This window comes from Aspergillus brasiliensis (assembly GCF_001889945.1).
Source record: "Aspergillus brasiliensis CBS 101740 unplaced genomic scaffold ASPBRscaffold_5, whole genome shotgun sequence".
Taxonomy (NCBI): domain Eukaryota; kingdom Fungi; phylum Ascomycota; class Eurotiomycetes; order Eurotiales; family Aspergillaceae; genus Aspergillus; species Aspergillus brasiliensis.
Genome location: NW_027137446.1, coordinates 526,001 through 543,056, shown reverse-complemented (window position 1 = coordinate 543,056; position 17,056 = coordinate 526,001). Strand labels below are relative to the sequence as shown.

The following is a 17,056-nucleotide window of genomic DNA, read 5'->3' as shown; positions in this document are numbered from 1 at the left end:
GGGGCAGAAACGAAGGGAACCCAGATGACCTCCCCAATAGATGCAGGAAAACCTTGAGATACGATGGCACTCGTCATAGTGCGAGTCGAGAAGGCCGATTCATGCCCTTTTGGCCATCAGGGCCCAAATCGGACTGTCGGCCGTCTGATAGGCTGCGATGGCTGCACGTGCAGGATGCGATGAGCTCATTTGCTGCGTCCGGATTAATCTTCCTATTGGGGTTTGGCTTGAGGATGAACCCAGCTCCGGAAACAGAATCATCGCGCCAGACCGCCTTTGCGCCCCCTCAAGGCATCCCGAGGTTGATGTTTGTCGGTGAACCGTGGATAAGCTGCCCGGCTTGGGCAATTACCCCTGTTGAGGGTCGCGAAATCACTGAGCTGAGTTTGACATCAAACATTGTCTCCGATGTCTATCTACCCATTGAAGCCCATGTGGGAGTTGCGCCCGTCGCTTCCCGAACTCCTTACATTCATGCGTACAAGAAAACCCTTGCCTACCGTCAACGCATGATAATCCGCGAGCTTTCCTGAATGGGTGGAATCCTACATATTCGTTCCCGGGGCAAGCCAAGATCCATGATTCTACTGTTTGTTTGGTATGGATGGCAAGAGAGGGGAGATAAGCGAAATTTATCCTGGAAACATCCATGGTGGATAAAAATAATTCATTTGGATATCTTGGTTTATTAGAGATAAGAATACATGTAGAGAGGCCATGTGCCGGCGCTCTCAATCCATGATCATATTCATTTCATTTCCACACAATCCATCTTCGTATCAGCCTCCCGTGGATAGGTCCCAAATCCAGTTGGTTCCCCATCACACAAAAGACGCTTACCAGCCACGGCGCTGGAAGTGGTCGGGGGGAGGGAAGCGGCCGGGGTCGAACTCGTCGGCACCGTGCTGGCGCTCGTAGTGGTGCTCATACATCTCGTGAGCGTTCTTCTTGGCGTGCTCGTGAGCCTTCATGCGGTCAACGGCATCCAAGCCCTTGGTCTCGGCGAGCTTGTCGACCTCAGCGCCGACAAGGCCGGCAATGGCCTCCTTGGCGAAAGCGTGGCTGACGGTCTTGCCTATAGGTCCGGTGTGGTTAGCATGGCAAACTTCACATGGCTAGAATGGTTTTAGACAAGAATATGCATACCCTGCTTGCGCTGGTGGTCCTCCCAGGCCTTCATGCCCGCGAAAGAAGCGGCACCGGCAAGGAGCTCGTGGGACAGGTGACCCTCGTGCTTGTTCTCGTACACCTGACGGTGAGCGTCGTCGGATTGTTCTAGAGATCCATGTCAGTTATAAGGAGTCTTCAAATACGTCGAATTGGTGGAGACACGAGGCCAAAGACAAGACAGGGGAACCTTGTCAGGCCAGATGGAAAGGTGAGAGTGTAGGAGGGTATGTGACTTACCCCAGCCCCAGGCCATGATGATTGATGTATGAAGTAGTGAAGGGTTTAAGGTAGAGAAGAGTAGTAGTAGGAAGTAGAGTGATTGATGAGGGAGAGAAGAGAAGGTCTCGATGGGAGGGGACAGAGCATCTTATATACGTGCTGCCTGGACAACCCTACTCAGCTCTTCAGCTCCTTTGGGGCGCCCCTCCATCGACCATCTTCACAAGTTCACAGTGCCCCACCGTCTAATCTCACGGAAATGCGTCGAAAGTCTTGGGGGTGTCGGATAAAGAACAATATGGTTCGCTCCCGATTGTAAAGGGTGGATTCAAGGGGAAGATCACATCCAGTGAAGGCAGTGGACACCCAGGCGGGCTGAAACTGCGCAAAGGGAGGCAGCGCTTCGGGTGTGATAGATGGATCGGGATTTGATTGGAACAGACCATCGCTTAGACGCTACGATTGACCGAATAATGGAGCGGCAATGAGGGCGAGAAGCACCAAGCCACAGACTCGTGGGACGTGGAGCGATGTGATGGGCACGGAATTGTTCATGAGGGGCAGTCGAGGGGTAAAGCTACTAGCCTCAAAAGTTGAAACATCGCCTTCCAATCAAGTAAGAGGAATGGTGCATCTCCGGTTGGGGATCCATGGTCACTTTGTTTGGTGAGCTTCGATCGTGTGCCCCTCTTTGTTCAATTCTTACGGCCGAAGCAGCGAATGTCTAGTTGTCTACGGAGTACCGTGGCTGGAATGAGGATAGATATGCTAGTTAGTAGTAGTTACTATCTATCTATCGGATGAATGTTCCTGCTGTTGTTTTGGGGGCCATGCAAATGCCCTTGCGTGTTCTACTGCAGGCATATTGGAGCCTTCACCGTCTGGAGGGATGAGCATCAGGATCATCGCCTGAGCAGACTCAGCAGACTCAGCAGAGTGCGTACGTACGCGTCCAGGGTCGGAACCGCACGATGTTATTGCTGGGCGACTGGGTCGAGATGGGGATCACCTCAGCCTTAAAGTCTGGGCGAATCCATTTTGGCCCATTTAGCGTCACAGCCACAGTTTGCCCAGGCTTGGCGGGCATGAAATGAGCCGGTCGACCCGGTCAGCTTCTCGTCTTGGTGAGGCTTGTCTGAATATCAGGTGGAGGGTGAGTAATATCCCCGCCTTTTGGCTGATTTCTGTAGTGTGTACTCTATCGACGGAGATATCGGGGTAGAGCTGTCAGAGACGAGTGTCAGGCAGTTAGTCTCAAACAATTCCCTGCCGGCTGGAGAGCCTCCAAGTTCGCACCTGAAACCCGTTAGTGTTGGCCATAAATTTATTGGGAAATTCTATTTTGGGTCTCGGACAATCGGGCAAGTGGAAATGCCCCCACTGCCATTGCCCGATCTGGCCACGCCCTTTCAATAGTGCAAAAGTTATCGCCCCTCACTGTGGCGCAGTCCATCCCACCGCGTGGTGGCGGTGTGTGGCTTGGCTGATGCCACCTTTTCATCTTTCTTTCTAACAAAATAATAAATAATATCTCCGAAGTAACGGCGTCTGCCTATTGTCGAGAATATTATGTCGTCATAGTCGGTGATGTGTTGTTTCACTTAGCGCTTGAGGCATTCGGTGAGTGTTCTGAGACTACTAGGAGTATGCCTTTCATTGCCTCATTTGCGTGATATTGTCGGCACCGGGAAAGTGGTGATCCGGCGATAAAATATACTTCTAACATGTGATTTATGTCCTCCAATGATGCGCATACTCCTTGTAATATGCTGTGTGACAGTATACAAGGGAATCTGGCATATGCAACAGCACTGTGTTATGCATTTGACACTAGTATAGACATGATCTGGAGTAACCATAGGTGATGATGGGACTCGCTGCCTTACTTGACCACATACCCAGTTCAACTCATTTAGGAGAGTAAAATTCAATGAGTGATTTATAGCCTGCAATGCAACCATTGCATACATGAGAGTAGATACTACTTAGTAGTAGAATGTAATGCAGGGATCATTTTGAAATTCAATATTCCCGCCATAGTATATAACATATATGACTTACATTGACTACTATGGAACCATAACATCATCTAAGCCTCATTATTCATCTCCATAGCTTTTCTCTAGCTCTGAACCCAGCAATCTCACTCACATCCAGACTTACAATACCTCTGGTAGTACACTGACATATTCATTTTCACTACTAGTCGTCGCTCATCACGACAAAGCATTGAAGTACGCCGATGCTTTCACTCTGGCCTCCAATGCGTCTTCCTTGATAACCTCTAGAGATCTGGTAGAAATAACGTGAAATAAACTGATGAAATGAGAGGATGGAACTCAAGGAGAGGGATATGACCGAGAAGAGATGGAAGGCCTACCAGATTAACATGTAGATGCCTCAGGGGTTGTCACGTGCAGTTGGGACAATGGCCATGCAATTACGCACACCAACTCTGATATCTATCTTGGGACGGTATCAATCAAGGAGAATGGGCTAGTTACACCTTCTAGGTTCTCCATGGCTGTTTTGAGCATGAGATATAGTATTAATCTACTCCGTAGTTGGTTGTAATAATTGTAGTGCACGCGGCGGATATAGATATTAGAGCATCTTTAGAATGAGCGAATCAGACATAGCATCGAGTTAAATAAATGCATATTTGTATAGTTTACTGGTATAACACCTGATGTCTTCTCATACTCCATACATTCAACTGCACTAACAGACTGTCCGACATATGCACTAGTCCCAAACAGGCAACTAACTGCTTGAGCTTCAAAACTTCAATCAACTTTCCTCTTATCAACCTTTATATTGTTACTCTCCCTTGAACCCGTCCGAAGAATATACCAAACCACGAACTCTACAATATATACAAAGGATTCCCTATATAATTCTTATATCTAATCTTTACGAACTTGACAATATCCACAACGAACAATCATAACCAACCACCAACCCCGCAACCTCACTACTTCCTACCACCACTACCGCCACAACCACAACATCACCACAATCAAACCTCCCACACCAGCCACCTTTCAAACACAATCAAAGAAAACTACATACCAAAAGCAAAATGCCCACCCCGCCAACCCAATCCCACTTCCCCCCACACCTAACCCTAACCATCACCCCCCCATCCTCCACATCCACCTCATCCTCCCCTGCCAACTCCCCCAACATTCTCCTCCTCCTGCACGGCATCGGCGACACATCCAAAAACCTCAGCAGTCTCGCGCGCGCCCTCAACCTCCCTGAAACCACCGTCCTAACTCTCCAAGCGCCGACCCCTCTCCCCTTCGATCTCGGTGGCTTCCACTGGGGCGACGACATCACATTCAGCCCGGCTGGCGACCTGGACATGGACTCCGGGTTCACGCGGGCCACACGCACAATCATCCAGGAGGTGATTATTGATACGTTATTCGGGAAGTGCGGGTACAAGGGTAGGGATATTGTGGTTTTTGGGATCGGGCAGGGCGGGATGGTAGGGTTGGAGGTTGCGAGGAATATACCTGGGTTTTTGAAGGGAGAGAAGGATGCTGGAAATGGGAATGGAGAAGAGCTTGGGGGCGTGGTGTCTATTGGAGCGCCGGTGGGGTTATCGGGCAAGGTATCTGCTTCTGGGTCTGGGTCTGGGAAGAGTAGGACGCCGGTGTTGATTGTTGCCGGGAAAGAAGATGGAGGGGATAGGAGTACGGCTGTGAGTGCTGCAGGCGTGAGGAGGACGAAGGAGTGGTTTGAGTTTGTTGAGGTGAGCCGGTATAAGAGGCGCGGGGATGGGATGCCTCGGAATGCGGAGGAGATGAGGCCCGTCATGGAGTTTTTGGCGAGGAGGTTGAGGAGTTATAAGGGGGTTCCGGAGGGGAGTATTGAGCTTAGTTAGGAGGTTACAAAGGTGGAAATGGAAATGGGAAGGTGGATGCATGATTGCTGATTGCTGGAATGAGTCTATTGTACATGACATGTTTAGCTAGATGGCTGTCTTGCTGGCTAACTGTCCTCTACTGGAGCTCTTTCAGAGCTGTGCGTGCACGCTCGATCGTCTCTCTGGCGTCCTTCTCCGCCGTCACCTCTTCTACCTGTCGGCCACCCTCGCGGGCGGTCTCGCGCAGCTGCGTTTCGGTTTCGAGCAGCGCGCTACGGCCGTCCTCGCGTACTTCGTTTTCGAACCAGTGCCGCGCGGACTCCCACTTGCGCTGCTGGCGGCGCAGCGAGTAGATCAGTCCGATGGCGGCCATCGTGCAGGTTTCGTAGATGGTGGCTGTTGGCAGCGAGACGTAGGTGAGCGCCGACAATGCCGAGGTCAGGGTGGTCGTGGACATGCTGAAGAGGACCAGACGCTGCGCCAATGCCTGCAGTGACGGCACTGTCGTCTCCATGAGCCGGCGACGACTGGTCGCGATCTGCGCGGGCCACGACGTCTGCTCCTCTTGCACGGGAGTCGCATCGGTCAGCCCGGCCTGCTGGAACCGGCCGGCAGTCCAGATGACCTCCTTCTCGGCCTGGCGCAGGTACTTCCGGTCCAGGATCTCCGACGTGATCATGCCCACGTCGTCCACATGCCAGAATAGCTTCCACCACGCCAGTCCGCGCCACGGCTTGCTAGCGAACCCTTCCTCAAGCGAGCTGCGGAGCTCCGTATGCGCCCGCTCCGCCCATTCGGACACGGATCGATCAAGGGCATCGCGAGTCTCCCACGACACAGCGCCGCTTTCCTGCTCGAGCAGCTTTCTCTTCTCAGCAGCGGCCGCACCCGCATCCGCGGCGTCCAGAAGAGACGTGATCAGCGTCCGCAAGGATGGATCCAGCGTCCCTTCCTCAGCCCGGAGCGAAGACAACCAGTCCACCACCGGCTGCACACCACTGCTGTTCCAACCGCGTTCGTAGAGCGACGCATTTTGCACCGACTCTCGGAATTTCGCCAATGCCTCATCCGCCTTGTCAATATCCACAAACGCAACCCGGCCGTCGTACTTCTGTGGCTCTGTGACCGCCAGCTCAATAGCCCCAAAGACCGACACAGCTTCTTTCTTCAGGTCCGACCGCGCCATCAGCCCACTATACGCAAGGAACCCATCGACGCCGCTACCACACACGATGCTCCGATGCACGGGATACCGCACCATATTATGCCGGCCGGAATGCGAGGTGCGGATAGTAACCGTAGGCACGAGGAAAGTGTCAGCCGTGAATGTTGGAGAGTGCGTAGCGTCCGCGACTCCAGCCGACTCAGCACCAAGCGTGGTAACGAGGATTTCCAGATTGCCCTTCTTCAGAATGGGCGAGGGGACCGAGATCGTAGGGAGGAGATCGTTGGGGATTGTTTCGGAGACTTCGCCGTACCTGCATATATCTTAGTTCGTGCTCCCCATCCTTGATACGGGGGGGGTTTTGTGAATGTAGGACCTACCGGATCAACAGCCCCCTCTCCGTATCCTCACCATACGCATCCAATGCATCCTCCCAGCTCTCCCTCGAATTTAAGGGATCCGCCAACAACAACCGAACGAGCCTGCGCGCCGCAGTCGCATCATTCAAACCCAGAACTGCCCCAATTATTAGCATCACATCAAAACCCCAAGCAGCCAAAACATAAATCCCTAAGGAAGGAGAGAAGTGTAACACCTACCAGCAACTCTAACAACCGGCTTCTCACTCTCCAGTCCCCTCAACGCAAGCTGCAACCGACTCAGATTCACCTGCTCCGGCGCAACATCCTTAACCCGGTTCAGAGCTTCATGTAGTTCCTTCAATCGGGGAGGAATATGTCTCGTGTGGACGACGGAAGTGGTCGCGATACCACTACGCTGCAAGGAAGCCCATGACTGTTGTTGATGTTGTTGCTGTGGTAATTGCAGTCGGGTTCGACGCGAGGAGAGGGAGCGGCGCCAGGTGGAACAGGACGGGCAGTAGAAGACTGATGAGGAGGAGGATGCGGAGGAGTCGTGGATCTGTGACAGGCTCTTGGAGAGCGTGCCACGGAGTTTGGGAGGCATTGACTGCGTGTGTGGTGAAGGGGGAATGGGATGGGAGATGAGGTGGTGGAGGATGTAGGCAGGGCCGGTCGGAGATTCTGGCGGATCCAAACGCGGGACTTTCGGTGGTCTTGGCGTAGCGTAGCTTATACCTTAGCTTGGAAGAAGAGTATCTAGATATGGAGTATGGGGTAACAATAATCGACAGAAATCAAATGACTATTTTGATAAACTAGCCTGTACAATACGAACAGCTCAATTCATGGTGTATCGATTCATCAACTCATGGTCGAGTCGTCACGGACGCTCGATTGCTGTGCAGGAATTACACAAAGCCCCCCGTCCACCTCTCCATTATGCAATACAGTATTCTCTCACGGCAAAGTATAGGAGCTACCTCAACTGCAACTGTCACCACATTTGTATTCTTGTGGTGACAGCTCCTGGTTCGCTCCATACACGGAGTAGATAATACCCCGAACTGCAGTACCTCTGCATGCCGCTTCGAAAGATCTGGTTGAAATGGAACACCCAGTTACTTCCTAATCGCTCATGCTTCTCGAGAATCCCGAGCAGCATCCCTTTGTCGCCGAGTCTTGCCCGATCCCGCCGACCTAGAACTCGTTAGTACAATGGTCCGAGACAATCGTCCTGCCTCACTTACATGCTAATCCGCCTAGCCACAGTTGCCAGCCCGGCATCGTTCTCTGCCTCATGATGCGCCCGTTCAAAGGCAATGCGTCTCTCTTCCTCGCTGCGCCGGAAGACCTCCTCCTGCGATGGGGGCAGACGTTCATTCTGCAAATCGACCTTGCGAGCATCTTCGAAGTTGGTAATGGCTTGCTTGATACCCTCCGCTCCGAGCATCAGAGTACCCGCCGGGAGACGACCTCCAGCAGCGGTCTTGAGTTCGGTGACTCGCTCGGATTCTTCACGCAACACCTGGAATACACGCGACAGACGTCCGATGGCAAGGATCTTGTTCTTGATCGCACGTCGCTTGAATTCGCTGCTCTCGACATCCATCGCCGCAGGAGGAGAGGGGGGTGCGGCTGTGGGCGAGACGGACGTGGGGGTATCGTCTTCGAGTTCCTCCTTGGAGCAGGTGTTGAGAATGGCAATAAGCATGTCCGTGATCTTCTCACCGACGAAGGGGAGAGACCAGGTGAAGACATCCATGAAGTTGGGGAGCCAGTACGGGTGAGGCGTGCAGTTGAACTGTCGGATATTCATGACATTGTTCTCGTATTTCAGGACGGCGGCCTTGTTGTTGTAGACATCCAGGTAGTTGGGAGCACTGAAGATGGTCATGACACTGGGGAAACCGGTCGTACGTGTCTTGCGGTACATGCGGTAACCGGCATCCTGTGCCTCGTGCGCCCGAATGATGGAGAGAAGGTTGTTCTTTTCGAGGAAAGCGCACGCCGCAGGGTATGAGAAAAAGTACGAGCATCCGCGGACGCTGTTGTGGATGAAGTAGTCCCCGGTCTTCTCCTGCCCAAAGTCTTCCAGAGGGTCGGCCCAGAGGATGTCGCACATCAAGCCATGAGTCGGGGGCTCCCTAAAGCGATCAATCTGTCGCGAAGTCAGCCACCAGGGCTCCAGATGTAGTGTAAAGTCCACAACATACCGCCTTGATATCTTCCAGAGTGTGCAGCTCGGGACTGAGACCTCCATGGATACAGAGGAACTGCTTGTTCATGACCGCCGCCAGCGGCAAGGAGCAAAACGATTCGATGCATGCCTCGTAAATGCGCTCGCTGTATTTGTGTTTGCACTCGAGCTTGAAGGTGAAATAATCCGTCAAGTGCCGACATTCGTGATTACCCCGCAGGAGCCAGAGCGTGTTCGGATACCAGATCTTCAGAGCCCAGAGATACAGGACACACTGCAACAGGCGAGTCAGTGGGTGTGGCAATGACCAGACAGCTTGCAATCGCACGAACCTCGATACTGAAATAACCTCTGTCCACATAGTCACCGAGGAAGAGATAGCGCGTCTCAGAGGGGTCTCCGCCGACCTCGAAGAGCTTCATTAAATCGTAATATTGTCCGTGAACATCACCGCACACGGTAATGGGCGCATCCATCTCCAGCAGGTTGGGTTCAGCCCTGAGGAGCTGAGTACCAGCCTGTATGATCCATAGCGCCTGATCTTCAGTGAGACGACCTTCGCGGTAGAAGTGCTGCTTGAGAAACTGCAGGTTGGGCTTGGACGGGTCTTCACGAGACCAGAACAGGTCGTCCGGCGGGGTGTTCAACGCCGGCGCTTGCACCTCTGAAGGACCACCGAGTGATTAGAAGAGGGACCATCAAGATAGTTGAGTGGAATAGCAAAAAAAGCAAAGGAAACATTGTGGCGTTACCTTTAATTACTCGCTCCATAGTCGACACCTGAGTGCCATCTTCCATAACATGTAACGTGAAGTCGATCTCCGGGACCGGCTTTTTATCCGTCACCGCACGCGCGATAGTGCGATCCATGGTGACTTAAGTGACAGGGAAGACGTAGATCTTGGATCTGGGGAAATCGCAAGAACGTCGTGCCCCGGGGGGTTGTGAGGAGGCGAAGAAAAGGGGAAAGACACCAGCGCGGAGGCCAGTTGTTGGTGGGGGGTTAAGCGGCGGCGGGATTGGATTTCACACGCGAGACAGGCGGAGGTCGCGAGGACTGGCCGTTGTAGAAACAAGCTGGACGGGCCACCAAGATTCCTACGAGGTGGCGATTCCGAGGATGACAAGGGGGGGAGAGCGAAATAGGGTTGGAAAAATTGAGGCTAAAGCGTGGGTCAGGGACAAGACGAGAGGGACGAGCGAGAAGGAGGAAGATGGAGAGGCGCCGGGCAGTGCAACCGAATAGGAGATGGTCGGCCTTTCAGCTCGATATCGTCAAGGCTGGAGAAAAGAGGCTGAAAAGACAGCCTGACCACCTTTTTCTGCAGAGAGTTGCTAGGAAAAGTGACTCGGGAGAATAAGCCAATTATCGTACAAGATAGACACTACTAACTAATTAGTCTCCCTCGTTTGGTTCTGAGATTGAATCAATCTAATCTCCTCCTCTTTCTTTATTGCGAGACACCCTCGACGTCAGACCAACCGTAAATACGGTAATTCTCAGCCGGCGGATAATTCCCGCTTCGTTACAGTCCCTGTAATATAATACGCCGTCCGCGGGGATCTCATCCATCATCAATCACTCAATGTAGATAACCACTCTGTCTTTCTTCTCCCTCTCTTGCTAGTCTCACTACAATCCATCCCTCATCATGTATGAATCTTATCGTTAGTACCTTCTTCCATCCCCTGTCTGTTGGCTCATCACTGACTAGGACAGGCCCCCATCCCCTGCTGGCTCAGGTCCCCTTGACCGTCTCCCCCTTCATCAACCTCCCCACTTCCGTCACTCTTCCCTATACCTACAAGTCCGTTCCCTCGACCATCCCCCCCTCAGTAACAGTCGACCCAAGTAATCCCGACGTCAAACCCCGCTATGTGGTCTCAGCCAGTGGGGAGCATGCCGCCTCTCCTGAAGATATTCTAGCTTCCTGCAACGCCCTCGAGCAGCACCTGAACAAGACGCGCGGCGACGCCGAGAAAGCAATCCGAGACTGGGAGGACTCGATCAATCAGCGCGACCTGGCAGAGAAGCGACGCGTGGCTCCTGGATGGCTCGACAGAGACGAGAAACTACTACAACCGAGTAACGCAGCTGCAGGCGGCCCTAGAGCACATGGCCAACCTCAACCCAGTCTATTGGACAGCTCGTTCTCCGACCCCAGTGCGGCCGCATTACCCTCCATGGTGCCGCGAGACGAAGGCGAAGAATTGGATAGAGCATTTGGCGGGCTAGATGTGAAATGAGAGCCGCGCGAAGATGTCCTGAAATGTAACATACCGGGATGGCTTTGGTGAAGGCCATGAACCGCGCCATGGCCACTGAAAACGCTGCAGGTGGATGCTATGGGCCCTTGCTTTGGCGGGGATAGTAGCGCACTCCCCTCGTCCCAAGCTACGATAAAGTTTCAAACTTGCGCGCACCGTATTCTGCAAGAGATCATCAGTGCAGGGCGCTGTGCATCCGAACTAGCTGAACCGCGGCAGTGCGCAACCTGCGCCAGTAAGAGCACAGCCATACAACCATATCTGGTGCTACTGAGCAGCTGGTTGAAACAATCTCCCAATAGAGAAATCTAGCATCAGACAACAATAACAATATCACCTACTCCCATATAAACTTCCGCAAGAGTGCAAAGGAGCCAAACCGACGTAGCAACAAACCGTGGTAGACCCCCACCCACCCGGCGGATATCAACTGCCATCACCAGCTACTGATAATCTAGCTTTGCTCCGCCCGCAAAGCTCCATCACCTTCTTTTCTTCCCTCTCTCACCACCACCACTCTTTCTCAACCTCCCACACTGAATCCAGCAATCCCATCATTCAAAATGGAATCCATCACCGCACCCCCCGACACAACAACATTCATTCCTCTCGCCGAGCACCAATCCCGCACCCCAAGCTCCTTCCACTCCGGTCCGCCGATCCTCTACTCCCACCACCAGAACTGCAAACTCGTGCTCCTGGAGCGCGAAGTCCTCGCAGTCCCAGCACTAGGTGCTCTGCGCGATGCCTCCACCGCAAATGGCACCACCGAAGACGCCGAAGACAAGGAGATCGTGATCCCCGGTGTGAACGTATGGGTCACGTCTGAGTGAGTAGCCTCCCTCCACAAGCAGAACGGGATGCAATTATTCGTAAGCAATTACCATGGTGGATGCTAACGATAAAAATCCAGAAAATTCCTCCTCCACAACCCAGCAACCAACACCGGCCTCTCAATCCCCTACCCATCCATCTCCCTCCACGCCATCCAGCGCCTGCAGCTCCCGAACTCATCCTCCACCGAACCCCAAGTCCAAGGCCTGTACATGCAAATCGCTAACCCAGCTACCTCCTCCTACACCTCTGCCGACGACGAAGAAGAGGCCCTCACCGTAACAGTTGTCCCGGAGACCACATCCACCACCACCGAAGAATCTTCTTCCCCCGAGGAAGGCGACGAAAAGCCCGAGACGCCTACTCAGACCCTCTACGCTGCTGTGTCTGCGTGCTCGAATCTGCATCCGGATCCGGTTGAGCCTGGCGATGAGGATGAAGATGATTACGAAGGAGAGGAGGGAGCGTTCCAGTCGGGGTTAGTCTCCATGGGCAGTGCGGAGGGCGGGTTGCCGCCGCCGGTGGAGGGAAGTTCCGGGTGGATCACGGCAGACAATATGCATGAGTTCTTTGATGAGGAGGGGAATTGGATTGCTGGTGGGGAGGAGCCGACGTTGCCTTTGGGGCCCGGGGCCGGGACGGTGAGGCAGAGGGAGGATGAGGAGGGAGTTGATGGGCAGGAGGGTGTTAATGGGGATGGTAATGGAAATGGAGGGGAGGAGACGAAGTGGAGGAGGACGGATTAGAATCTTTTCCTCTCTCCCTTGACCTCTCTGCCTGTGTGTATCTCTACTACCTATGGTGTATGTTGGGTGAAATACTTTTGTAATGATAGATGCTAGTTACTTGTTATGAAACAGATCAATTGCTGATTATTCGAAGAAGAATATGAACCATCACGACTCTAGATTAATTTTATCACATTAATCCTACCTATTACCTACGTTCATCTTTACAGTGGAGGGTAGACACGCCCGCACGCTAGCCAAGCAAAAAAAAAGGAAACACGAGAAACAATCAACGCCGCTGCCAACTATCAGTCCATCCATGCGCGTTATTCTTTCAGAAACCCATCTCCATCATACAAGCTTCCCGGCGTGGCAGCCCCAATTCCCAGTCCAACCGGCTTTTTCGTCGGGGTTCGAAATCCGTGTCGGGCACTGCCGTGGCCGGGCTTTAATCGGTGGCTCTTTTCCCACCCAAGTTGCGCTGAATGAGGTCGGCTGGATGGGTCGCTGGGCGGAGCACCTGTAAAATTCCGGGGACCCTTTCCCTTGGGTTCCGACGCCCGGTCTTCCCAAATAGGGACGATGATGCCGCTGTTCGCATTGGGCGGTTTGGGCACGGCGGCCGCTGGCCGCCAAAGCTGCGCCTGGGAGTGTCTGATCGGAGAAGAAATGTGATGCGGACTAGGGTGTCCAGAGGGGCCCTGGTACCACGGAGTCGCCATATTTCTGGAGTCGCTCTTCGGACGCAATGGTGACTCGGCTGCACTTCGTACCGGTTCCTTGCCCATACTGGGACCGCGCGAATGGCGCATCGGCGGACTGGACTGCGTCATGACATTATCATCAAGGGTGTTCAGTGAGCGGAAGCTGCTGCGTGCTGTTGATCGTGGCGGAGGCTGACGCGGTCCCTTGACGGCTGTACGGCGCGGACTGCCTGGGTTCGACGAATTTTCGAACCCCGTAGGCGAGCTGTTGTAATGCGGTATCATCCAGACTGGACTGTTCTTCTCCGGAGAAGGCGTAGTCGACAGGCTGATATCAGGCTTGGGGGGCGGTAGAGTCGTCACAATATCAGGCAATGACTTCTCCATGTCCATGATACTCAGCGTGCGGTCCACGGCATCAGTAGGTGGGTTCACTCTTAGCTTCGGCGGTCCTCCCTGCGAGTTGCGGGGTGGCTCATCTGGAATCTCTGTGATTCGCGGGTTTTCCTTCTGCTGCTCGTCATGGCTGTCTCGACTCATTGAAAGGCCTGAAACACTGGACTGAATCGACATTTGAGAGATGGAAGGATTGGGAACTTGTGCCCGGCTGGTATCGATTTCTTCAGTCTCCTCTGGCTCCTCGGCCGTGGGCGAGAAAACAGGGCCAGTGAATGTGATGGGCGGATGTATTGAGATCCGGACGCAGTTCTGCCGCCGATGGCCTTTGCGAGTGCCACTGCCTCCTTTGAGTGCAGACGGCAGAGGGGGTTTAAGATGGCTATTGGGGCCTAGCAGAGGACCATCCGGAATTCCAGTGATACTAGGCCTCAATCGAGAGTCACTGCTTATGGAAGAACTGCTCATCGCGCTGTAAAATGGATCGGCCTCTTTTCGCTGGTCGCCATACATCGAACGCCGCTGCATTTGACTGAAATGTGGCACTAAGGCTCCGTTCGGCACGGGATTGAGGGAAGGTGGACGGCTCAGATCCAAAGGCTTCACCCACAGGGATGAGTCTCGCTTCGTTTTAAGCTCAGAGAGAGACTCGGTTCGGCGTGGCGGTGGACTGATGCGTTCCGTCGAATGAGTCGGGCTCCGTGTGGTCAAGCTCCGACGCGGAGAGGTCCGTTCAGATTCGAGTCTCTGGGCTTCCCACGCGGTGCCAGAACTTGCCGGAAACACGAACTGAGACGGTACGACTGGACCTGACCCAAAAGCTCTTCGATCGTACTCCATCCGTCCAACATCGTTGGCATCATACGGGGCGAATGTGGGGCATGGGGGCAAAGCTGGCGATGTGAAAGTACTGTCGACGTTTGTGGACGTTCTTCTGCTATCTTCCAAAATTGAACTGTCTGCGGTTTCGAGACTCAACGACGAGAGACAAGTCGAGTCATTCCTTGACAAACGGAAGCGGTTTGGCGGATAGGCACATGGTGGCGGAGGTACAGGTTGCTCCGGCGCAGACCCGGCCGTTTGAGCAGTGATGCTCCCCCCTCGGACTCTGGCGTTGCAACCGTCTTGCTTATCCTCCATGAGCGGGTACAGACTGCCGGACCGCTCCCTATGATGCTTCAGTGGCCATGCCCCAGAGCCTGGTCGGCTGGTGAGACTTGTTCTCAATTGCTCTTCTTCTCGGTCCGGAGTATGCCGCGGTGTAGTCTCTGTTGCCAGCTCGAATGCACCCTCGACAGCAGAGTTCGGCACGCCATCATCAATCCCAGAAATTGTCGGTGAGGTAGATTGCTGCTTCTCTGAATGCTCTGTCAGTGGAGACAGTGAGCTGAGCCGTTGCGGGCCTAGGAGGTGCCGTGACAGTCGCGCTGAGCGGCTTGAAAGGGAGCGTGAGAGTGAGCGACGCATGTCACGGGCTTTCTCATCCAAGGGAGATGACGTGTCCGAATCCGCAGGAGATTGAATCAGGCTCTCGCGAGAAGAAAGTACACCCCACTCAGACGGCTTTCCGTATGGGAGCTGTCCATACTGCCGTAAAGCGCTGCCCTCCTCCCGCGAGAGTTCTGTCAACGTCTCTCCCTGGTACTGTTGCAAAGCATATCCGTCCTGTTTCGCGTTTGCCACCGCCAGCGAAAGGCGATCCTGACGGACTCTTATCCAAATGACCGTGGCAACTATCGCAGAAACAATAAAGACGACGGAGCAGCTCACGGCTATCGCTATCACCGTGGTCAATGGCGGCATTGTCGGTTCTTTCTGCTCTCGGTGCCAGAGCTGGCAGACTCCGGTTGCTTTTAGACTTGAAAAGATGCGTTAACCCATACACTCGAGCTGATATCTGTCCCAGTGTCTATACCAGTTCCGCGAAGACTCCGGACGGCATTCAACGGCGCCGAAGACCAGGCAAGAGTAGCAACTACTAGCCACGGAAACGCCAGCACAAGAATAATCAGAGGTTAGAGAGATCCATGATGGATGGGAGGAAGCACGCGCTCGTGAGGGAGCATTGCGTTTGTTATGGCAGCCAGCTGGGGCATGGGAATGTGGTAGCATTATTGTTGGCTCGCGCGGAATGCTGCGATGTCAACCAACCACCTTCGCTGGCAGGCTACTATCTGGCGAGGGGGGAACCTCATCAAACAGAAGCTCGGTCCCAGGATTCCTGTAATGCCTCGATTCAGAAGTTGACTCGAGAACAGACCATCGCCAAGATGCGAGCAGATCTACAGGAGGTCGTAGAGTTTCTAAATTGATAACTGGAAGAATGTTAGCAAAACAGTCAAGAATTGAGCAGTCCTGGAGCTCGTGGAACATGGTAGATTCCAATGATCCCCTCTTGATGAAAGACCACTATCGTGCAATACACCATTGTTCATACTATTAGTTAGCAAGCAACAGCGACTACTAAGTACTTTGAACTTGTTCTGTACGTCCTGGTTGGAATCCAGCAGTCCTTCTTGGCATGCCATATGTCGCCGCATGCAGGCTCAAGCCTGAGGAGCCCACGAGTAGCACTGAAGCCATGAAACACATGCATTAGCAACGCAGCTCCCTGCGCGTGTCTTTTCTTCTTCTTTTTCTTCTCCTCAGCTTCGCGTGGTGGAAGTGGAGATACCCCGGGTAACCCCAATCGGGCAGTCCAGCCGCTGTCACGGGGGTGCGGGACGGAATTACGACGAGTCCGGATCCGCCGGCCGCTCGGATTTGGAGTAACAGACGAGGTTGATCTGATCAACTATAAACTTACTCGGTGTTCAGGTCACTTGTCTCCTGATGTTTCCGAGGTCATCGTCTGATGGAGACTGTCAGATGCCAAAAGGGTACCGATCCCGACACCGATGGGATTCCCGGTGAGATAAAGAAAGCCAGCGAACGCTGCAGAAGCAGAGCATGGGGCGCCGGTCGTCAACCCACGCCCGGAATCTCCAGTCCCTGGGCCTTTCACCCGCCTTGGAGACTCTGGGACCGCTTAGCGTCATCAGAACCCACCAGACGAGAAAGCTGGATGGAGTGAGCGTGGCCAGTCGGGGCAACTAGTCTTATCCTCGATAGCCAACCTCAAACTCTGAATAAGGCGAAT

The 17,056-nt window shown here is 53.6% G+C and overlaps 8 protein-coding genes across 8 annotated transcripts; 4 read left to right on the top strand and 4 right to left on the bottom strand.

The window, feature by feature from the left end:
• The first annotated feature begins 298 nt into the window (after positions 1 to 298).
• On the top strand, positions 299 to 712 carry ASPBRDRAFT_42155 (uncharacterized protein). The gene has a single exon (XM_067624746.1). The coding sequence runs from the start codon at positions 306 to 308 to the stop codon at positions 531 to 533; it is 228 nt and encodes a 75-aa protein (XP_067479713.1). The 5' UTR covers positions 299 to 305; the 3' UTR covers positions 534 to 712.
• A 124-nt stretch (positions 713 to 836) lies between these two features.
• Positions 837 to 1,423, bottom strand: ASPBRDRAFT_195167 (DUF3759 domain-containing protein; the record flags this gene model as incomplete). Its single annotated transcript, XM_067620840.1, has 3 exons — positions 837 to 1,075; positions 1,147 to 1,275; positions 1,408 to 1,423. The coding sequence occupies 3 exons, from the start codon at positions 1,421 to 1,423 to the stop codon at positions 837 to 839; spliced, it is 384 nt and encodes a 127-aa protein (XP_067479712.1).
• Positions 1,424 to 4,471: 3,048 nt separating this feature from the next.
• ASPBRDRAFT_123830 (alpha/beta hydrolase) lies at positions 4,472 to 5,281 on the top strand (the record flags this gene model as incomplete). The annotated part of the gene is made up of 1 exon (XM_067617638.1): positions 4,472 to 5,281. One exon carries the CDS (start codon positions 4,472 to 4,474, stop codon positions 5,279 to 5,281), a length of 810 nt encoding a protein of 269 aa, XP_067479711.1.
• A 118-nt stretch (positions 5,282 to 5,399) lies between these two features.
• ASPBRDRAFT_195165 (uncharacterized protein) lies at positions 5,400 to 7,394 on the bottom strand (the record flags this gene model as incomplete). The annotated part of the gene is made up of 3 exons (XM_067620839.1): positions 5,400 to 6,741; positions 6,809 to 6,944; positions 7,028 to 7,394. 3 exons carry the CDS (start codon positions 7,392 to 7,394, stop codon positions 5,400 to 5,402), a joined length of 1,845 nt encoding a protein of 614 aa, XP_067479710.1.
• A 529-nt stretch (positions 7,395 to 7,923) lies between these two features.
• Positions 7,924 to 9,857, bottom strand: ASPBRDRAFT_54300 (uncharacterized protein; the record flags this gene model as incomplete). Its single annotated transcript, XM_067627208.1, has 5 exons — positions 7,924 to 7,987; positions 8,038 to 8,948; positions 9,004 to 9,261; positions 9,320 to 9,651; positions 9,740 to 9,857. 5 exons carry the CDS (start codon positions 9,855 to 9,857, stop codon positions 7,924 to 7,926), a joined length of 1,683 nt encoding a protein of 560 aa, XP_067479709.1.
• Positions 9,858 to 10,639: 782 nt separating this feature from the next.
• On the top strand, positions 10,640 to 11,234 carry ASPBRDRAFT_195163 (uncharacterized protein; the record flags this gene model as incomplete). Its single annotated transcript, XM_067620838.1, has 2 exons — positions 10,640 to 10,655; positions 10,708 to 11,234. The coding sequence occupies 2 exons, from the start codon at positions 10,640 to 10,642 to the stop codon at positions 11,232 to 11,234; spliced, it is 543 nt and encodes a 180-aa protein (XP_067479708.1).
• Positions 11,235 to 11,526: 292 nt separating this feature from the next.
• On the top strand, positions 11,527 to 12,989 carry ASPBRDRAFT_540108 (Voldacs domain-containing protein). Its single transcript, XM_067627156.1, has 2 exons — positions 11,527 to 12,084; positions 12,169 to 12,989. The coding sequence occupies exons 1-2, from the start codon at positions 11,819 to 11,821 to the stop codon at positions 12,833 to 12,835; spliced, it is 933 nt and encodes a 310-aa protein (XP_067479707.1). The 5' UTR covers positions 11,527 to 11,818; the 3' UTR covers positions 12,836 to 12,989.
• Positions 12,990 to 13,143: 154 nt separating this feature from the next.
• Positions 13,144 to 15,720, bottom strand: ASPBRDRAFT_123397 (uncharacterized protein; the record flags this gene model as incomplete). Its single annotated transcript, XM_067617594.1, has 1 exon — positions 13,144 to 15,720. The coding sequence occupies one exon, from the start codon at positions 15,718 to 15,720 to the stop codon at positions 13,144 to 13,146; it is 2,577 nt and encodes an 858-aa protein (XP_067479706.1).
• Between the last annotated feature and the right edge of the window lie 1,336 nt (positions 15,721 to 17,056).